The 19,544-nt window shown below is 48.1% G+C and overlaps 1 protein-coding gene across 1 annotated transcript; it reads right to left on the bottom strand.

Annotated features, from left to right (window-relative positions):
* Nucleotides 1-7,855: 7,855 nt before the first annotated feature.
* det1 (DET1 partner of COP1 E3 ubiquitin ligase) lies at nt 7,856-14,108 on the bottom strand. Its single transcript, XM_084673342.1, has 7 exons — nt 13,798-14,108; nt 12,834-13,186; nt 12,304-12,699; nt 11,742-12,095; nt 9,831-10,021; nt 9,442-9,633; nt 7,856-8,459 (listed from the first exon to the last, which is right to left on the bottom strand). Exons 1-7 carry the CDS (start codon nt 13,835-13,837, stop codon nt 8,249-8,251), a joined length of 1,737 nt encoding a protein of 578 aa, XP_084529468.1. The 5' UTR covers nt 13,838-14,108; the 3' UTR covers nt 7,856-8,248.
* Between the last annotated feature and the right edge of the window lie 5,436 nt (nt 14,109-19,544).

Genomic DNA, 19,544 nt, shown 5'->3' with positions numbered 1-19,544 from the left:
TGAACTGTCACTCTCTATTTTGTGTCTATTCTCTAACCTTGGACTCTCATTTCTCTCTCTTGCTCTCTCGCTCTCTCAATTTTTGTTATTGTACATGGTTTGTTGGCAGGACTGTGCAGGTTTAACAGGGTTGCCAAAGTCCACAGTGAAGGGACCACACATTATTAACACATGATTATGAACATGTAAGAGAACTAGACAATCCCCTCCCCTCTCGCCCCCTCCTCCCTCCCCTCTCCCCCCTCCCCTCTCCCCCCTCCCCTCTCCCCCCTTCCCCTCTCCCCCCCTCCCCCCTCCCCTCTCCCCCCTCACCCTCTCCCCCCCTCCCCTCTCCCCCTTCCCCTCTCCCCCCTCCCCTCTCCCCCCTCACCCTCTCCCCCCTCACCCTCTTCCTTTCTGACACTCCTCTTCCTCCCCTCCCCTACCTGCCCCTCCCCCCCCCACCTCATCACCCCCCCCTCCCACACACAGAAAATCAAATATTAGTTTGTAAAACCAAATCAAATATTTGTTGTCTTCTAACCTTCCCACTCGTACTGACAAACCAATTTCATGAAGCGTGTCTTCATTTTTTACGATTTCCACCAGGGACACAAACCGACACTTCACCAACCTCCCCCCTCCCAGCCCGTCAGAACAGGGAAGACAGGGTGGTAAGCTACTTGTTATTAAATGTTGACACTGCACTCAAACTCGTACCGTAGAGACACGTATCGTATATCACGTCAAATGCTACAGTGTAACCGTGGAGACAGGAAACAGGAAGAGAAGATGTCCAGTTACAGATCACTCCTCAGTGATCAGTGACCCTCAGTGATGGAGGACCAGGGTGAACAACATGACGTAACCAGCTAACCCTAACAGAACAGTGCATATCAGAGGAGATGTACAGTAGTGAAGACACACATGGTCACACAAAGACACATGGGGCCCTATCTTGCACCCAGCGCAATTGACTTAGTCAACGACGCAAGTGTCATTCCTAGTTTGCACTCGACGCAAAGCCGACTTTTCCCTCCACAGACGCACGTCGAAATGACTTTGCGCTCCCGTGGGCGGTTCAGCGAAAAAGGAGGCGTGTTCCGGCGCAAACGTTCCCTGGTGCTATTTTGCAGTTTCCGAAAAACAATTCCGCCACTGACCAGGAAAAACGTGGTTTAAAGTCAATGGCGTAATATTCAGATGCTATTTTAAGGGCGCAAGCTTGGTCCGTGCACACTGCTGGCGGGGCCAGGGTCTTCTTTCTGCGAAGTTAAGTTACTTTGTTTTGATTTATGGCGTGTTACATTTCTTCAATGATTATAAAAAGATTTTCATAAGAAATTTCTATGTATGTGAACTTCATTTGTAACAACGGTGGCAATTTCCTCCCATGACTGTTTAACCGAAGCTAATTTGGTTGGGTTTCTTCTCCCATGCCCATCAGAATCAGAATTCGGTTTATTCGCCATGAAGCTTATGTTACACAAATACGCGATTTGCTGTGGTAGGAAGGTGCAAACAATAAACATATGCTGGTATAAATTAAGTACATTACTTAAACTAATTCTAAGAACTAAACAATTTTAAAATATAACAATTAAAAAAATATATATATATATATATATACATGTAAAAATAAGAATAATAATTTGAATGAGTAGCATGAGTGGGCAATTCAGTGCAATGAGAAAACTGCTCTGCCTTTCTCATACAATGTCACTTCTCTATATTTTACGGCCCTGACGACAACGTCGATCTTCTCGGCTGTGAACCGCTGGCGTGCGCCTGGCAAATCCGCCGTTATAATAGCAATTCGCTATGGAACAAGCGCTGCTCTTAAAGGGAATGTGAGATGATGCTCTGATTGGTTTATTGCACGTTACGCCCAAACCACACCCATTAGTAATGTAGCTACTTCAGACCAACCCTTTTTAGATTTGCGCCAGGCGCAAAGTCATTTATCCCGCCGGCAAAATAACAACCAAGCTGAAGTCACGCCCACAAAGTTACTTGCGCTTTGCGTTTTGATACTTGCGTTTCAGATCGTCAAAATAGGGGGGATGGTCACACAAACACACATGGTCACACAAACACACATGGTCACACAAACACACATGGTCACATAAACGCACACAAACCAACCCCATGTGAAATGTGCTTGGTTCATTTATACTATGGTGCAAATCACACACACGCAAATACACACACACGCACAAAGGAGCACACACTAACACACACGTTCACTGAGGTGTGGAAACACGCGCACGTGCATGCACATCTGGAGTAGAATGCTCTAAGTCCAAGTCTAAGTAAAACTTCTTCCTCGTTCTGTATGGTAACAGGTGACACTGACCTTACACCTATCAACCAATCAAGATCTGTGCTTGTCTTGTCATTTAATGTTGATTTTGTCGAGTATTCAGACCAGGCTTCACAGCATACCTCTGCAGAACATGCGTCAGATACCGGGACATGCTCCAGTGTCAGAGTGCCTCATTTAGGTAAGTAATTACATTTTCTCTCTCTCTCTCTCTCTCTCTCTCTCTCTCTCTCTCTCTCTCTCTCTCTCTCTCTCTCTCTCTCTCTCTCTCTCTCTCTCTCTCTCTCTCTCTCCCTCCCTCCACCTCTCTCTCCCTCCACCTCTCTCTCCCTCCATGCTTGAGCAGTTAGGGAACCTGGCTATTGATCAGAAGGTTGCCGGTTCGATTCCTGGCCATGCAAAATGACGTTGTGTCCTTGGGCAAGGCACTTCACCCTACTTGCCTCAGGGGGAATGTCCCTGTACTGTGAGTCGCTCTGGATAAGAGCGTCTGCTAAATGAAATGTAAATATGAACATGAGATTATGGAACAAATCTAAGCTGCCTACTTGCAACACATTCATCAGTCATTACTTCAGTTTGACTGAGAGGAATCTTCTATGTTACTCAAGGTCTTTTTCTTAATGTTCAACAGGAGACATGTTTTCCTTTTGACATTTTAATAATTTTGATGTTTTTCTCCAAAGTAAAAGTACAAGAGAGAGGCAGGGATCAGAAGTGCCCTGTTCTAACAGTGTTTTGGTGGTTAGACTCAAGGAAGGTAAGTGTTACTTTTCCTACAAGGCCATCTTAATTTTGCAGTATGCGTCATGCAGCTGACTCTTTGGGTTGGGGGGTAATCACAGGAGTGAGGTAATCTGAAGCATGGCGTGTTGAGATACTTCTCCTTCCACCGAAGTCCTATTCCACTGCGCTCTGGGAGTTGTGTCCGATTGTCATTGCATGTCAAATTTGCGGGTACTTATGATCAGGGAAAAAAATAACAGTCTTTTGTGATAATGTAGCCACAGTCATCATCAAATAAAGGAATGTCTTCGATGCCTTTTAATGACAGATGAGTTTGATGCCTAAAGTGGGTGCCTTGTGATCTGAGCAGTTTGATTGAACGTCCAGGCAGGGCAGGAGAACAAGGTGGCTGATTCAGGCTTCAGCATGGCTTGATAACGACCCCATTTATTAGGATCAGGCGTGTTGGAGCAGGGAAACATCTGGAACACGCAGGACAGGGGGCCCGGGGGACCAGGGCTAACAACCACTGCTCGAGTACACAGAAGAGGTCTTGTGAAGAAGTCACAGACTTGTGAAGAATCCCCAGCCCTGGGAATGTCAGACCAAGGTCATTTCCTGGTGTCTGGAGCATCAGCTGGCAGCCAAGCTGACAGAGGTCAAGGTTCACATATGATGGATTTGAGGGTTAGTGAATCTAATCTATGGCCTGATGCTGTGGTCAGATCTCCCTGCTTCCCATCCTTAATGGAACCACCAGACCTCTCTCTCTCCTCTTTCTCTTTCCTTACCCCTTATGCTCTCTCTCTCCTCTTTCTCTTTCCTTACCCCTTATGCTCCCTCTCTCCCTGTCTCTTTTTTCTTTCTGTCTTTCTCTCTCTACCTTCCCCTTTCTATTTCCCTCTTTCGCTACCTTGCTCTCTTTCTCTCTCCCTACCTGTTTCTCTCGTTCTCCCCCCCCCCCTCTTTCTTTCCCTCCCTCTCCCCTGCTCTCCATGGCCCACTCAGTAACAGCATCAGTCCTTCAGGCTGAAATACCAGGAAGCATTTATGATTGTTGCCCTTTCCCAGGATCACATTGGCTGCGACGTTGCCAAGACTACAGCAATTAGCGATGCCTGGTTACCAGGCAGACCACAGCTAAGGCTTCTGCACAGAAACTGCATCTGCAGGAAAACCAAGGTCAGGCTTCGCAATAGGCATGTGTGTGTGTGCCGCCCAGGTCTTCTAACCTGCACAGGAACACACTCTGTTGCAGGTAGTGGGGTCTAGCTCTGCTGGTACAAATCATAATAAACCTAGTTTGTCTAACTAAACTCCAAAACCTCTCTTTTTGAGTTGGACCACTAGGATTCATTTACTCACATGACTGAACTCATGAATCCAGGTTTTGTTTCCGACAAATCTTTGTAAAAGGTTTTCTGCTCCTTGCGGTCAAAAGCTTTTTAAGAAATCTGTGACATACAATTGCTTTTTCAAGGTACTTTGACAAATCACAGGGAGGAGTTGGTAGTGTTCTTCCTTCCCCTGACACTGCTTTTCATCAGAAATCTTAAACGGAAAATATAAACGGGTTAACGGCTGAAATGGTTTGGTTACACTTCAGCGATGAATAAGGTTGTTTTGACCAAGGCTTTAGAGAACCAGGTGGCTGGCAGCCCAGCAGAAGCAGGCCTTCCCTCCCTGAAACACCAGGACATCCCTCCCTCCCTGAAACACCAGGACATCCCTCCCTCCCTGAAACACCAGGACATCCCTCCCTCCCTGAAACACCAGGACATCCCTCCCTCCCTGAAACACCAGGACATCCCTCCCGTACAGAAGCACCAGGACATCCCTCCCGTACAGAAGCACCAGGTCCAGTCCACCTGTCACAGGTGTCATCGCGATGCTCGTCACTATCTCCTCCTCCATCACACACACGCTCTGAGTCCTTTGACTGTCACACACAACCACCACCTTTCACAGACATCACTTTAGCCAGCCACCCCAGCAAATAGCAAGCAATTCGGTGGAGAGGGTGGTCGGTATTTGGCACAGGTCAGCAGTATGTTTACACTGAGAAGTGAGTTTAACTTTACCTTTTGTAGCAGACCTCACCAAAGGGTCCAGTTCCCTCTTGTGGCAGCGCTAATAAGCTTTATGAGAACAGCGTTATTACTTCCACCATTCTACAGTTGAATCAACACAATTAAATCTTCTTCAAACAATAAGGTGAGTGCGTTCTCTCGCGAAACAGTACGACAGGATGTCAGATACAACACTAGGAGATGGGTAATGTTGAAAGTGTTGAAGGAAGCCTCAGTCTGGAACGTACAGGAGAGCAATTGTTCCTCTTCAAGAGCAATAGTTCTGCCAGACAAAATGTCATATTTTTGAAAGAGCTGCGAGATGTCATTCAAGACTAAATACATGAGACAAAAGTTGAAAGATACTGAATGTATTGTGCCTTGAGCTTCTGGAAGAGTACACATCACTGTGATAGGATGTTTTCCCACCTATCTGTGCCCCCCCCACAACCCCCCCCCCCCTCCAGCCTCATACGGCCTCCCACTCCCTTCCACTCCACAGTTACTACCCCCCCACCAGCACCGTATTCTATTCAAATCCTCTCCCTCACCCTCTCTTCCTCTCACTTCACACACTATAAGAAAAAAGGGCCTTGTTCCAATAGGCCCTAGAGCAAAAACATGTGAATTAACACAAGTCACCATCTAGTTATTCCTCTGCAGTTGTATTCATTTCATCCTTTCTTTGTACCTCCCCCCTTCCTCATCCCTGCACACCTCCCTCCCTCCCCCCTTCCTCATCGCTGCACACCTCCCCCCCCCCCTTCCTCATCCCTGCACACCTCCCTCCCCCCCCCCTTCCTCCCACATGACCCATTCACCCACGATCATATCCTCTCCCCTCCTCCCCCCTTCCCACCCACCCCCAACCCATCTGCCCAGGGACTGGATGTGATATTCAATTAGCCTGTTGAAGAGGACGCCAGGTGAACATCTAATCCCATCCACCTGCTGCTGTTCACCACTTAACCCCAGACAGAGGAAAGGGGAGGGAAGGAGAGGTGAGGTAAGGGTGGAAAGAAGTGAGGAGAGGGTGAAAAGAGATCGCTTCAACAACAGGATGACCTGTCGCTAGGCAACCCTCATCAATGTGTCCCATGACATCCTGTTGCAGAGTGTTAAGTGTTAGTATACACTCACAGCAGATTGCTCCAGTCGAGACTTACTCCAGGAGAGACAACTAACTTACAACTAAGAAGTCTCCCAAATAGCAGTAAAGGTTTTCTAGCTAAGAGTTATCTCTAAAATCTATTGTCAAAGCTGCTGAGACCAACTTTTACAAACGGAAACCCGTGAGTTTAGATAAAGGGTAGGGTTGCCCTCGTTGCTAGGGATGATGTCATATTTCATGAACAAACTTCCTTATTATACCCAGTGATTGGGTGATCATGGATGGGTCTGTGATTTCAACATAGAAATATTGTAGAAGGAGCTACCACATCATGGTTCATTTCAATGCTCAGGGAAATACTCTTTGACCTTAGTTTTAATATTAGGCCTGACACAACCATTATTTTTCAATGTTTCTCTTAAATCAGCAAGTGAGATGCAAGGGAGATACTTTTCGATTTAAGATGTTTTGTGAATACGACCCCAGATCTCTTCATACCAAACATCTATAGACTCAGAGCAGATCTCTTCAGACACAGAACAGAATTACTTGCTGGAATCACTCAAAGACATGACAGCAGAATCATTTCCTACATGAGCAAGCCAGACATTTCCTATGAGAGAGCAAGCCAGACATTTCCTATGAGAGAGCAAGCCAGACATTTCCTATGAGAGAGCTAACCAGAGAAGCAGCTGGGGAGGATCCTGTGAGGGGGGGAGGGAGGAGTGAATAATATAATCAATCACACCTCCTAATCTCACAGCCCTTCTTCATCTTCTCAATCAGAAACACCAGTGGGGGAAGTCTTTCTCATGCCTCATGCCGTGTGATGAACACTGGAAGGATGATGATGATTTTGGATTTCTGAGGTGGTTTAGCTTCCCCCCCCCCCCACCCTCACAGGAGCCCCCCCTCACAGGAACACCCCACCCCACCCCCCTCACATCTCAGTCTAAAAGCCAGAACAATCCAACTAATCCATCATCATCAGCTTGGTCTCCCAAAAAGTGCCCCAGAACAGAGGCAGACAGGCCACAAGTCAGGCAGACAGGCAGACAGGAATACAGACAGACAGACAGACAGGATACAGACAGGAATACAGACAGACAGGACACAGACAGGCAGGCAGACAGACAGGACACAGACAGACAGACAGACAGACAGGATACAGACAGACAGACGCAGGCAGGCAGGCAGGCAGGCAGGCAGGCAGGCAGGCAGGCAGGCAGACTGGACACAGACAGACAGACAGGATACAGACAGACAGACGCAGGCAGGCAGGCAGGCAGACTGGACACAGACAGACAGACAGGATACAGACAGACAGACGCAGGCAGGCAGGCAGGCAGACTGGACACAGACAGACAGACAGGATACAGACAGACGCAGGCAGGCAGGCAGGCAGACTGGTAGAGAATCCCAGGAACGCAGCTCCAGCGTCTGTGTGCCTCACTAACGAGGATCTGTCGTGTTCCTCCTGTACTCCCAGGCTGCGTTAGCAGCCAGGATGAACTAAGGAATTCTGACTATCTCTCTTTGTTCCAGTCGCATTTCTGTTCCTGAAACCCCCCTACTGATAGCACAGTGCCCTCAACCCCTGGCCTCCCTCACTACCCTCAGCCGTAATGTTGCTCCAAACACAAGAACTAGGTTGAAATCATTTTATTGAAACAAAATATATACACATCTAAAGAGCAACATAAAATATCGATGTACACATGTAAGAGTATAAAACTGAACCTAAAAGCTGAAAAGTTCAGCTGCAGGTGGAGAAACAGGGGGACTCCTGTCCAAACCCCCCTTCTCTCCTCTGCCTCCCACCCCTTCTCCTTTTCTCTCCTCCGGCCACCCATGGCTCCTTCCTATTCAGCCCCTCGGTCGGCCACGTTCCCCTCCTCTGCCTGCAGCCCCTCTCAGCCCAGCCAGGGCCGGGCCGAAGCAGGCTGAAGCAGCACTCTGCACAATGGACATCCGGGTTCTCCAGGGTTCTGCACAATGGACCAGTCCTCTGTGGTTCTCCAGGGTTCCAGCGGTAAAATGTTAGTGGGTCTGGGAGGATCTCTCCACACAAACGTGGCGCATGTGAAAGTTGACCACGTACTCTGCGTTGGTGCGCTGCACTGAAATGGCGAAGGGTTCGAAAGGATGAAAGGTGAACGCCACCAGCCGGCGGACAGCGTGGTTGATAGGACGGCCCAGAAGGCCCGCCTGGATCTTAAACTTAAGCAGACCCGAGTCCCGGGCGTAGAACCTGGAGGAGGGAGGGAAAGAAGGAGAGGGAGATTTGGGAGGGAGGCGGGGGGCAGAGAGAGGAGGGAGAAAGCGGATGGGGGGAAAGGGAACAACAACAAAAAAGTTATAGAAAAGAGGATGGATGCAGGCAATGAGTAGAAGACAAAAGGGAAAGAGTGAAACCAAGATATAGAAGGGGGAGATGGAGAAAGCAGAGGGGGGGAGAGAGAGAGATAGGAGAAAATGAGAGGGAGAAAGGAGAGGAGCAGTCAAAGAGATTAGAGGGGGTTTTCATGGTTCAGGGTTGAAACCCATGTTGCACAGGTATATATAAATATGTATCTTTCTGCTGGAGGAAATGGTTTTCTATAGACAAGTTAGACACACGTCAGAGAGAAACATCCCCTGCAGTGTTCCTTACATTTCATATCCTTACAGGCAAGATGAGCCAAATTTTAAACCATTAATAAACCAATAATGAAACTTTACTTTACCTAAAACAGCCAGTAGCAATGCAGTGAATTGTGTCTACTAGTTCATAAATGAACACATTTACTGATCAACATGGAGCCACAGTAATATTGCACTGCAATAAGGCTGCAATCCAGCCTGTAAAATGAACCTATCATTTTATCAGCAAAGACCCTGTACCTTTCCTGTGTTGCCTTGGTTACCTGAGGGCATGGGAGAGAGAGAGAGAGAGAGACACAGAGAGAGAGAGAGAGAGAGACACAGAGAGAGAGACACAGAGAGAGAGACACAGAGAGAGAGAGAGAGAGAGAGAGAGAGAGAGACAGAGAGACAGAGAGAGAGAGAGAGAGACACAGTCTCCATGTACACCTGTCACACAGGCCTTCCTCTGCCCACAGTTCTGATGTTGCTGCTCATTATGGGATGTTGCTGCTCATTATGGGATGTTGCTGCTCATTATGGGATGTTGCTGCTCATTATGGGATGTTGCTGCTCATTATGGGATGTTGTTGTTTGATGTGGTGTCCTACCGGATGGGGTGGTCTCCGCAGGTCTTGGGCCGCTCCATGACAGAGACCCACTTGTCGTCGTAGCTGAAGAGAGAGAGGTCGAGGTAGGGGCTGCTGCTGTAGGACTGGGCGCTGATGGGGAGCTGCCCCAGCAGTCTGCGCACCGCCTCTATGTGACCCCCGTACTTAGCGTTCACGATGGTGTCCTTGAACCTGACAACACACACACAAGCACACACACACACACAAGCGGAGAACACACACACTAGCTTGAAATTCTCTTTTATTTCCTTGGACAAGACAACGCGCACAACCAGGGGGATTTGACCATAACAGGAATATCCTTTTTTTAATGAATAAATAAACGAACCAAGGAATCACGTCACCATAAGGCCAACGCCTTTGCCTACCTCCTCTGGACCTGGCGGGCATAGTTGTTGCTGGAGGCGGAGCAGGGGAACTGGACAGCCTCGCTGTGGAGCGTGGCGTTGCGGAACAGGTCACAGAAGTTCTCAAACAGCTCCAGCAGCTTGTCTGATGTGTTCTCGAAAACGGCCAGCACCTCCGTGCTGAGCATGTTGTACACCACAAAGAAGGACGGCTGGAGGGGCGGGGGAGGGGCGGGGGGAGGAGAGGACTTTATAAACACACTGGTAAATTCGTATAAAGCACTCTCAAACTCACCCTTTCTCACTCTCATCCTGTCATCAAGCACTTTCATGAACTCTTTATAGCAATTTTCAACACTTAAAATGAATGGCTCATCATATTAGCTCTGCAGTGGTTTAAAGAGAGAGGAGCTGGGAATTGATCACCTGTAGTAATGGGGCTGATCAATACAGAGAGGTCTCACTCAGGGCTGTCAGAGAGAGGGAGGACAATGCTGCCACCTGTCCCTAACCCAACCACAGCCTTCACACACACACACACACACACACACACACACACACACTACAGCCAGAGAACAGGGGCCAGGACTACAAAGGAGGTTCAACATGCCCTGGGCATATTTTAGTTAGCTGGCTCCACCAAGCCTAACAACCACAATCACACTAAGCAGTGTCACGACGGTGGTTGTCTCCTTAACTCAGCCCAGGTGTTTTCTAATCTAGCCGTTCACGTCAAACGAGCGCTGTTCGAACAAACAATTAACTACTCAATTTAAATATAATCCAGGATGACATCAATGTTGCCGCCGCCAAAGGCTAGAAGGAAAGCTTGTAATAAATTGCAGACTGAATGCACAGCCTCATCGTTAAGTCAGTGTACTTCCCTAACGAGCATGGGTAGCACCTCTTAAGAGGTCCAGTTCACCTGGGAGGAGTCAGTGACTATACAGACTCTGTAAGGGTGCAGCACACCTGGGAGGAGTCAATGACTCTACTGACTGTGGGGGGGGTGCAGCTCACCTGGGAGGGGTCAGTGACTATACAGACTGTGTGGGGGGGTGCAGCTCACCTGGGAGGGGTCAGTGACTATATTGACTGTGTGGGGGGGTGCAGCTCACCTGGGAGCGGTCAGTGACTATATTGACTGTGTGGGGGGGTGCAGCTCACCTGGGAGGGGTCAGTGACTATACAGACTGTGTGGGGGGGGGGGGGGTTGCAGCTCACCTGGGAGGGGTCAGTGACTATAGAGACTGTGTGAGGGGTGCAGCACACCTGGGAGGGGTCAGTGACTATACAGACTGTGTGGGGGGGTGCAGCTCACCTGGGAGCGGTCAGTGACTATATTGACTGTGTGGGGGGGTGCAGCTCACCTGGGAGGGGTCAGTGACTATACAGACTGTGTGGGGGGGGGGGGGGTTGCAGCTCACCTGGGAGGGGTCAGTGACTATAGAGACTGTTTGAGGGGTGCAGCTCACCTGGGAGGGGTCAGTGACTATACAGACTGTGTGGGGGGGGGGGGGTTGCAGCTCACCTGGGAGGGGTCAGTGACTATAGAGACTGTGTGGGGGGTGCAGCTCACCTGGGAGGGGTCAGTGACTATAGAGACTGTGTGGGGGGTGCAGCACACCTGGGAGGGGTCAGTGACTATACAGACTGTGTGGGGGGTGCAGCTCACCTGGGAGGGGTCAGTGACTATAGAGACTGTGTGGGGGGTGCAGCACACCTGGGAGCGGTCAGTGACTATATTGACTGTGTGGGGGGGTGCAGCTCACCTGGGAGGGGTCAGTGACTATACAGACTGTGTGTGGGGGGGGGGGGGGGGGGGTGCAGCTCACCTGGGAGGGGTCAGTGACTATAGAGACTGTGTGAGGGGTGCAGCACACCTGGGAGGGGTCAGTGACTATACAGACTGTGTGGGGGGGTGCAGCTCACCTGGGAGGGGTCAGTGACCCTGAGAGTGACCACTTCCTCGCTGGTGTACTTGATGAACAGGTGGTGCTCGTCCAGCAGCTGCATCTTCCACATGCGGAGCTGGCGCAGCTGGTCGAAGAACTGGAAGAAGCGGCGCTTGGCCGTGGCGCTGCCGTCCTGCTCCGCACGCCGCCACAGGAACACCAGCAGCCGGTGCTTCAGGGAGTTGATGGTCTTCTCCGTGAAGAGGCGGGGGAAGCTGGGCTGGCCCTCCGCCAGCGCTTCAGAGTACCCGGCAGAGAGGGTGAGGAGGTCGTCCTCGTAGCAGAACCTCCCAATGGTCCTCACGTCCAGGAACGTGCCCTCTGGTGTCACCTGACCACAGAGGAGAGGGGCACTTCCTGTTAACGTGTGCTATTATATCCTAGGGTATATATAGGGTTAGGTTTAGGGTGTGTGTATGTGTGAGTCTCTACGCCTGTGTGTGTGCGTCTATGTCTGTATGTGTGTGTGTTACGTCTGTGTGTGTGACTCTATACCTGTGTGTGTGTGTGTGTGTGTGTGTGTGTGTGTCAGCCCTTACCTGGAAGACGTGTATGGTCTGCTGCTGGACCGACAGCACAGCCAGGATGTTTCTGTACAGGTACAGCCCCTGGTTGTGTGACAGGACGATCTTGTCACACTTGAAGGAGCGCGTGTCACAGAGGCGTCCCGTGTGCAGGTCGATGATGTGCAGCGAGTAGTCCTCCAGCGGCGAGCGGGGGTTGGGGTTCACCGCCTCGTTGTTCCGGTAAACCTCAAAGAAGTATGGCGGGGGTTCTTCCGGCACGTAGGCGGCGGAGCCCACGATGACGTAGCGGCAGTCGTCGGTGAACAGGCTGCACTCCCGGTTGAGGTGCTCGCCGTTGGACGCCACGTTAGTGACGTGCAGGAGGGAGAAGAAGCGCTGGAACAGACGGCCGCGGATGTTGAGGGAATGCTGTGAGAAGACAAAACAAAAAGAACATGTTTCAAGTTTTTCTGTCCGTGCTTCAAATTATAAAGTGATATGCATTTTAGGCCACAGCAGCCAGCCCTAACCACACCGCTACCTGGTCGCTACCTGGTCCCTACCTGGTCGTTGCCACTGGAGAGGGTCTTCTCGTCCTGGCCCAGCAGCAGGTCCTCGGCCGCTTGGCTGCCCTGGTACTCGTACACTTCCAGGGACGTCTGGTCGGAGGAGAAGGCTATGAAGCAGCGCCCGTCCGGGGAGAACTTGCGCAGGAAGCAAGGGGGCTTCTCCACGTTCACCACAGTGAAGTTGGGGAAGAGGTTCTGGTGGAGGCAGCGGACCCGGTACCAGTGTGCTCCAGGGCGGCCCGAGGAGATGCGCCGGCCTTCCAGACGGTGGACCACGTTCTGGTTCTGGATACGACGAGGCCTCAGGGTGGGGGAGTCGTCTTCCATCTCTGGGGCTTGGAGAACCACTACAGGGAGGGAGGAGGGAGGGAAGGTCAGGGTGAGTGGGCTTCATCGCCTGTACGTCATCATGAAGGCAGAAGGAGAAAACAACAGAACTGTTTTACATTAATCATAGTTTCGTTTTTTTTTTTTTTTTTTTTACTTTTCTCATATTCGTTATATTAAATGTTTTTCTCCTAAGCAACAGGGGAGATTACGACGCGCGACTTCTTGATCTGCAGTCAAATACTGTAACCACTGAGCTATTTTAGATTGACTAAAGTGTCTTGTTTACGTTGCTGAATTGTTCAAAAGTCTGACATGTTTGCATTTAAGGACGACTGGGAATCAATGGGTTGATATAACAGATATAAACTTTAGACCAAATCATACATTTTGCACATACCTAGCTAGATTGAAGTTTGAAACAACAGACGGCTTTTCACTAGATTAACGCTAGTTCATATCCAGCCACTCTCCTCCTCGCGCACACTCACACACAGACTCAGCTAGATAGCTAGCTCAACCATATTCATATTTGCTTTGACAAGCTACATTTTAGCTTGGCTTTGTACGGTAATATGAAGACTAAACAATAAACATTAACGTGTTCAATATCGTCTAGTTAGCCACTCACCTCTTTGCAGACCGCTAAAATCGCATTTCTCCACCATCATAAAAGATTATAGCTGGCTGGCTAGCCTCACAACTTGACTAAAAGGGTTGCTATGTGTGGCTGTCCGTCTTTGAACTTAATGGTAGACTTCGAAAATGTCTCATACAGGATTCAGTTCAAATGTAGCAAGATTGTAAATCAAAAGACAAATCATATAAAAATGTAGAGGTGCTAGCTAGCTAGCTAGCTAGCAAGTTCGAAGAGGAAGAAGAGAAAAAGTGATGCCCGCGGGCACTGTATGTACTCAAACGTTCTGAATAGTCACAGCGCCACATGAAGGTTCAGGACAAGAGAACAATAACACCAACCACACGTCAGTTTAGAAAATGTCAAATCATTTAAGCACAAATATATATATATATATATATATATATATATATATATATATATATATATATATATATATATATATATATATATATTCTTGGATATGGAAGAACTTTCTCTACGCTTTTTAAATTATGATTGAAAGAAGCAACCCTTGTGTATTCTTTCACGTGCGTTTTCAACGGTGTAAGGTTAATCCTCGTAGTGTAGCTGGTGTAGGTTATATCGGTTAAACTCACTCCTCAGGTAACTATTTTTACAGGCCACCCGCGCAAAAGAAAAGTTCGCTTTTCGTTGGCGTAGTTGTCGCGCTTGTTGGCGGTTTCGATCCCGGGTGCGGGCGAACGTCGGCCATGTAACCTCCGACGGGGACACGACCACGTCTGTTACGTAAGCAATGGGCCTATATTCGGCTACATTGGACAAACACCTCCGCTGATGGATATTGAAGAAACAAACACAGTCAAGAGAGATTCAGCAGCATCGTTCACCTTGTCGGCATACTGTAATGTCATATCAGTTGGTCTCTAAATTAAGAAATTGATGCCGCAAGGTTGGTGTGTTTGTGTAGCGACCAGCTGTTTGTGTCTGGTAGCCTACTAAATTATTTGTTTGGAACCGCCATTTGTATGTTTGGTTGTAAGATCTCTCAAGCATTGTACATTTTAATGACTACCTCGGTGGACTAGCCGGCTTAATCATTTCGTTGTGTAGACTACACGAAAATGGATTCCAATACAGACCCACAAAATTACTCTTGTAACATAAAACACACAAAATTACAAGACAAGGTCTTCTATCCTGGCCTCTTAAGCTTGATAATGGCTCTATGTGCAATTATCCCTGACCTAACTATGGAAATAGGAACATGTAATTGTGTTAAATAGACTTGCAGTGAAGATGAAAAAGTGACTCAAAAACAGATGGAGAAGGAACATTACATTAAATTGTCCACTTCATAAAGTAGGCCTAATGGTATTTATTGTCATGTATAGCTACTATATCTGGTTCTGTATTTATCAGCTTGAATGTGTGTGTAGCTTAAGCAAGCAAGATGGAGGACGTTAAAGTTCAGTTATTGGTTCCTAACATCTCAAGCTAACTTCAACCCCCATTCTTTCTCAATGTCTCTCCATCTTGTCTCCTGTCTTTCTCTTTCCTTCACTGTTTCAATATCTTTCTCTTCCTCCCTACCCCTGTCTCCCTTGTCCTCTCACACACCTCTACCCCCCCCCCCTCTCTCTCTCTCTCTCTCTCTCTCTCTCTCTCTCTCTCTCTCTCTCTCTACCCTGCTTTTCACCCGAGCTTTTAAGCTCATGTGATGGAGATGACACAGTGGCATGGCCAATTCATGGGCTTTTTGGCCATTCTTTCAGGAGGAATGGAGTTGCGCTTTAAGTCCATTTGCTTCTTTGTTTGCAGTCTGTACCCCATAATGAGTGCTGCGTGTCTACAGAATGGACTGGGGGTGAGGGTCTTGGACTGGGGGTGAGGGTCGTGGACTGGGGGTGAGGGTCGTGGACTGGGGGTGAGGGTCCTGGACTGGGGGTGAGGGTCCTGGACTGGGGGTGAGGGTCGTGGACTGGGGGTGAGGGTCTTGGACTGGGGGTGAGGGTCGTGGACTGGGGGTGAGGGTCTTGGACTGGGGGTGAGAGTCTTGGACTGGGGGTGAGGGTCTTGGACTGGGGGTGAGAGTCTTGGACTGGGGGTGAGGGTCTTGGACTGGGGGTGAGGGTCTTGGACTGGGGGTGAGGGTCGTGGACTGGGGGTGAGGGTCGTGGACAGATGTTTTAGTAGATGGCTTCATGAGAACGATCTTCATGCAGCTTACCTGAATACAGACGTGCTTTTTAAAAAGGTGAAGTGAAGACAATTGCACAGAAAGACATGTAATTAATCAATTTATCAAGTCAATTTTCTGCATTTGTGTTTCAATTTAAATTGCAGATTGAAAAGGTCACTCAAAGGCAACAAACCACAGATAGAACCACACTGTTCAGCCATCTTGTCTGTCTTTTTCACTAAAAGGCTGTGTTTGACATTTAAAAAAAATGCTTTTAACTTTTCATGGCAGGCTGAATTTGACAGAGTAATGGCTAATTCTCTGATTCTACATAAAGTGCTCAACTCTGTGGGCTCTGCAGGATAACCGTTAAACTGACTTCACTTGGTCTATGGTTTAGATGGAACCTGATTTTCTACTTTGAAAATGAATTCAATTTCTGTGACTGTCTGACTAAATGCATCTATGTTTACCATGACAACCTGAAGGAGCTATTAGACTTCTCATCAAGTGTGTTCTAATGTAGAATGCTGGTTACCGGGGACGTCTCACCATGAGGGGGAAGAGAGATCATTGTAAAGATGATAGAAATATGAGAGAGAGAGAGAGAGAGAGAGAGAGAGAGAGAGAGAGAGCGCATGTGTGTGTGTGTGTGTGTGTGTGTGTGTGTGTGTGTGTGTGTGTGTGTGTGTGTGTGTGTGTGTGTGTGTGTGTGTGTGTGTGTGTGTGTGTGTGTGTGGATGTGGGTGTTCTACATTAGATTGACATTCCACTATCAGATAACAATCAGCAAATATCAATTCAAAGAGCTGCTTTCTCAGTCATCATCAGTCATTTGAAAATGTACCACTGCTGGTTTTTCCCCAGTTTGCTCTTTAAAGTATTTTTCCTCCCAGATTCACAAAAAAGCAAGACATGGAGCTGTCACCAAGCTGTTGGGAGAGAGAGAGTAGAGAGATAGAGAAAGATAGAGAGAGAGAGAGAGAGAGAGAAGAGCGAGAGTAGAGAGAGAGAGCAAAGAGAGAGAGAGCAGAGAGAAGAGAGCAGAGCAGGCTGAGGCGTAACTTGTTTACAGTTTTCTATTTTAATCACATTTCCACAGTTTTATTCATACTATGCAATTACTATTTGAATATTCTGAGTGTATGTTCAGTACATTTAGGCATGTATATATGTTCTGTGTTTATGTATGCTCATGTCTGTACTGTATCTGCATATCTTTATATTTACATGTTAGAATGCATACGTAGATGGACATGTATGTCTGTATGCAGACTGTAAAGTATATTTGCTTTGACAATATTTAAGTAGCTCATGCCAACATGCCAATAAAGCACTTGAAATTGAATTGAACTCAGTAAAGAGAGCAGAGAGAGCAGTTAAGATAGCATGGTGTTTCCATCTGCCTTCTAGCCAATACCCTCATCCAGGTCACAGAGAGACAGCAAAGAAGTTGGGCACAAAATGAAATCTCAGTTTTTCCTGAAAAACTCCCTTTAAAAAGAGACGCGTGGAGAGGTCAAACACCAAAGCCCAGCAGAGCCTGAATTACCCTCTTACCCCTTCACAACAGGCTGAGGGCCACCCCAAGACTCCACAGGGGGGAATAGGGCAAGCCATTTCTGCCATTTCTGAATACACTCACTGACAGGAGAGTGATGGGCACTTTTGTATTATTACCTGCCTTTCCCTTTAGGAAACATTAGTGCCAAGAAAACTTGTCGATCACTCATACACTCTCTCTACCGCCCCCCCCCCCCCCACACTCTACAAACACACTTTCTCTTTTGCTCTCTCTCTCTCCTTCTGTATCTACCTCTCTCCCCCTCTCTCTCTCCTTCTGTATCTACCTCTCTCCCCCTCTCTCTCTCTCTGTATCTATCTCTCTCCCTCGGTCTCTCCGTCTCCATCTCTCCAGAGTTGGTGTGGTGTTGTGGATGCATATCTCTTTTTTTGTTTTCCGCCTCTTCCATTCGTTTCCACTCAGCCCGCTGTCACTCTGTCATCTAACTGTGTTGCTGAAGCTCAGAGTCTTTGGCGAGACACACATCCCCTGGTCACAAGTATTATCCCATGCCGAGGTCATTATTCAATGATGGCAGTTACCTGGGAAAGAGACCACGCCTCCCCCCCCCCCCCCCCCACACACACACACACTCACACTCACACTCACTCACACACACACACACTCACACACACAAAGCTGCAGGAGAACAGATGCTGCGTCTCACTAAACACAATGAATTACTTATGGACCGCTTAGGCAAACAGGCGAGGTTCCTCTGGGTTTGTATAACACTGATAGGGACATCTGCCTGTAGACGATCTGAACCTAGGTGCCCTTTACTTATAGGTAACTGAACTCTTATCACTGTCCCCGTCACAGCTCCATCCACTGCTGATGATTAAACACATGACCCCCCCCCCCGCTCCACCCCAGCCCACCCCACACACACCCCTTGCTCCAGCCCACCCCACACACCCCCCCCCAGCTCCACCCCAGCCCACCCCACACACACCCCTCGCTCCACCCCAGCCCACCCCAACCACCCTTTGATTAAAATCATCAGGAGTCACAAGCCTTATTTGAACCATCCTCTGATCTAAGGTTGTTTGTTCAGGCTTCATTTAGGTTTTTTTAATCAGGCTTCGTTTAGGTTTTCTATCAGGCTTCGGTCAGGCTTCAGTCAGGCTTCAGTCAGGCTTCAGTCAGGCTTCAGTCAGGCTTCAATCAGTCCAGCTTCATTCAGCCTTCAAACAAAGGACAGTGTAGAGACTGGCTTGTCCAGGCTCACATCACAAAGAAGACACTGTACGTGCACTCACATATATACACACACATTGTACACACTGCACACACACACATACAATACATGGCAGTATGAACAAAAAGACACATACACAGAGAGAATGCAAAACAAACAAAAAAATATGAGAATACAAATACAATGAAGCAGGCAGTTTAAAGATCATTTCTGGGGAAAGCAGAGAGCACAATGGCTCACAGACGGGTTACAAATAGCACATTTTTGTCTGAAAATACACCTCTCTGCTTCTTTCCTCAAAATCATGGACATGCACAAAGAAAGATTGCGCTTGTCACAGCTGCCATCGGCTAAGTGGGTAAAATTCATGCTAAAGTTAATTCTAACGTAATTTTCCAATTTCTTTGTTGAGCATAGACAGTGATTTATCCACACTTATTTCAGATGTAGTCAGAACTGCTGACTCTCTCTCTCTCTCTTTCTTACCAGCACTCACTTTTTATTCATCTTTCTCTCCCTCTCTCTTTTTCTGTGTATTAATCTGTCTCTCTCTGTCTCTCCCCTCCTTTCCCTCGCTCTCCCTACATCTCTCTCTGTATTTTTCTGTTTCCATATCTCTTTTTCATTATCTCCCCCCTTCTCCTCTGTCTCTGTCTCTCTCTCTCCTTCTTTCTCTCTCTCTCTCTCTCTCTCTCTCTCTCTCTCTCTATCTCTCTCTCTCTCTCTCTCTCTTTCTCTCTCTCTCTCTCTCTCTCTCTCTTTCTCTCTTGTCACAGTTTAACATGCAAAGTGGTCTTGGGATGGAAATCATTGTCGTTGGTCCAAACAAAACA

This window comes from Hypomesus nipponensis, chromosome 14, assembly GCF_054491055.1.
Source record: "Hypomesus nipponensis isolate SF chromosome 14, ASM5449105v1, whole genome shotgun sequence".
Taxonomy (NCBI): domain Eukaryota; kingdom Metazoa; phylum Chordata; class Actinopteri; order Osmeriformes; family Osmeridae; genus Hypomesus; species Hypomesus nipponensis.
Note: the sequence above shows the minus strand (reverse complement) of the source record. Positions and strands in the feature narration are given on the sequence as shown.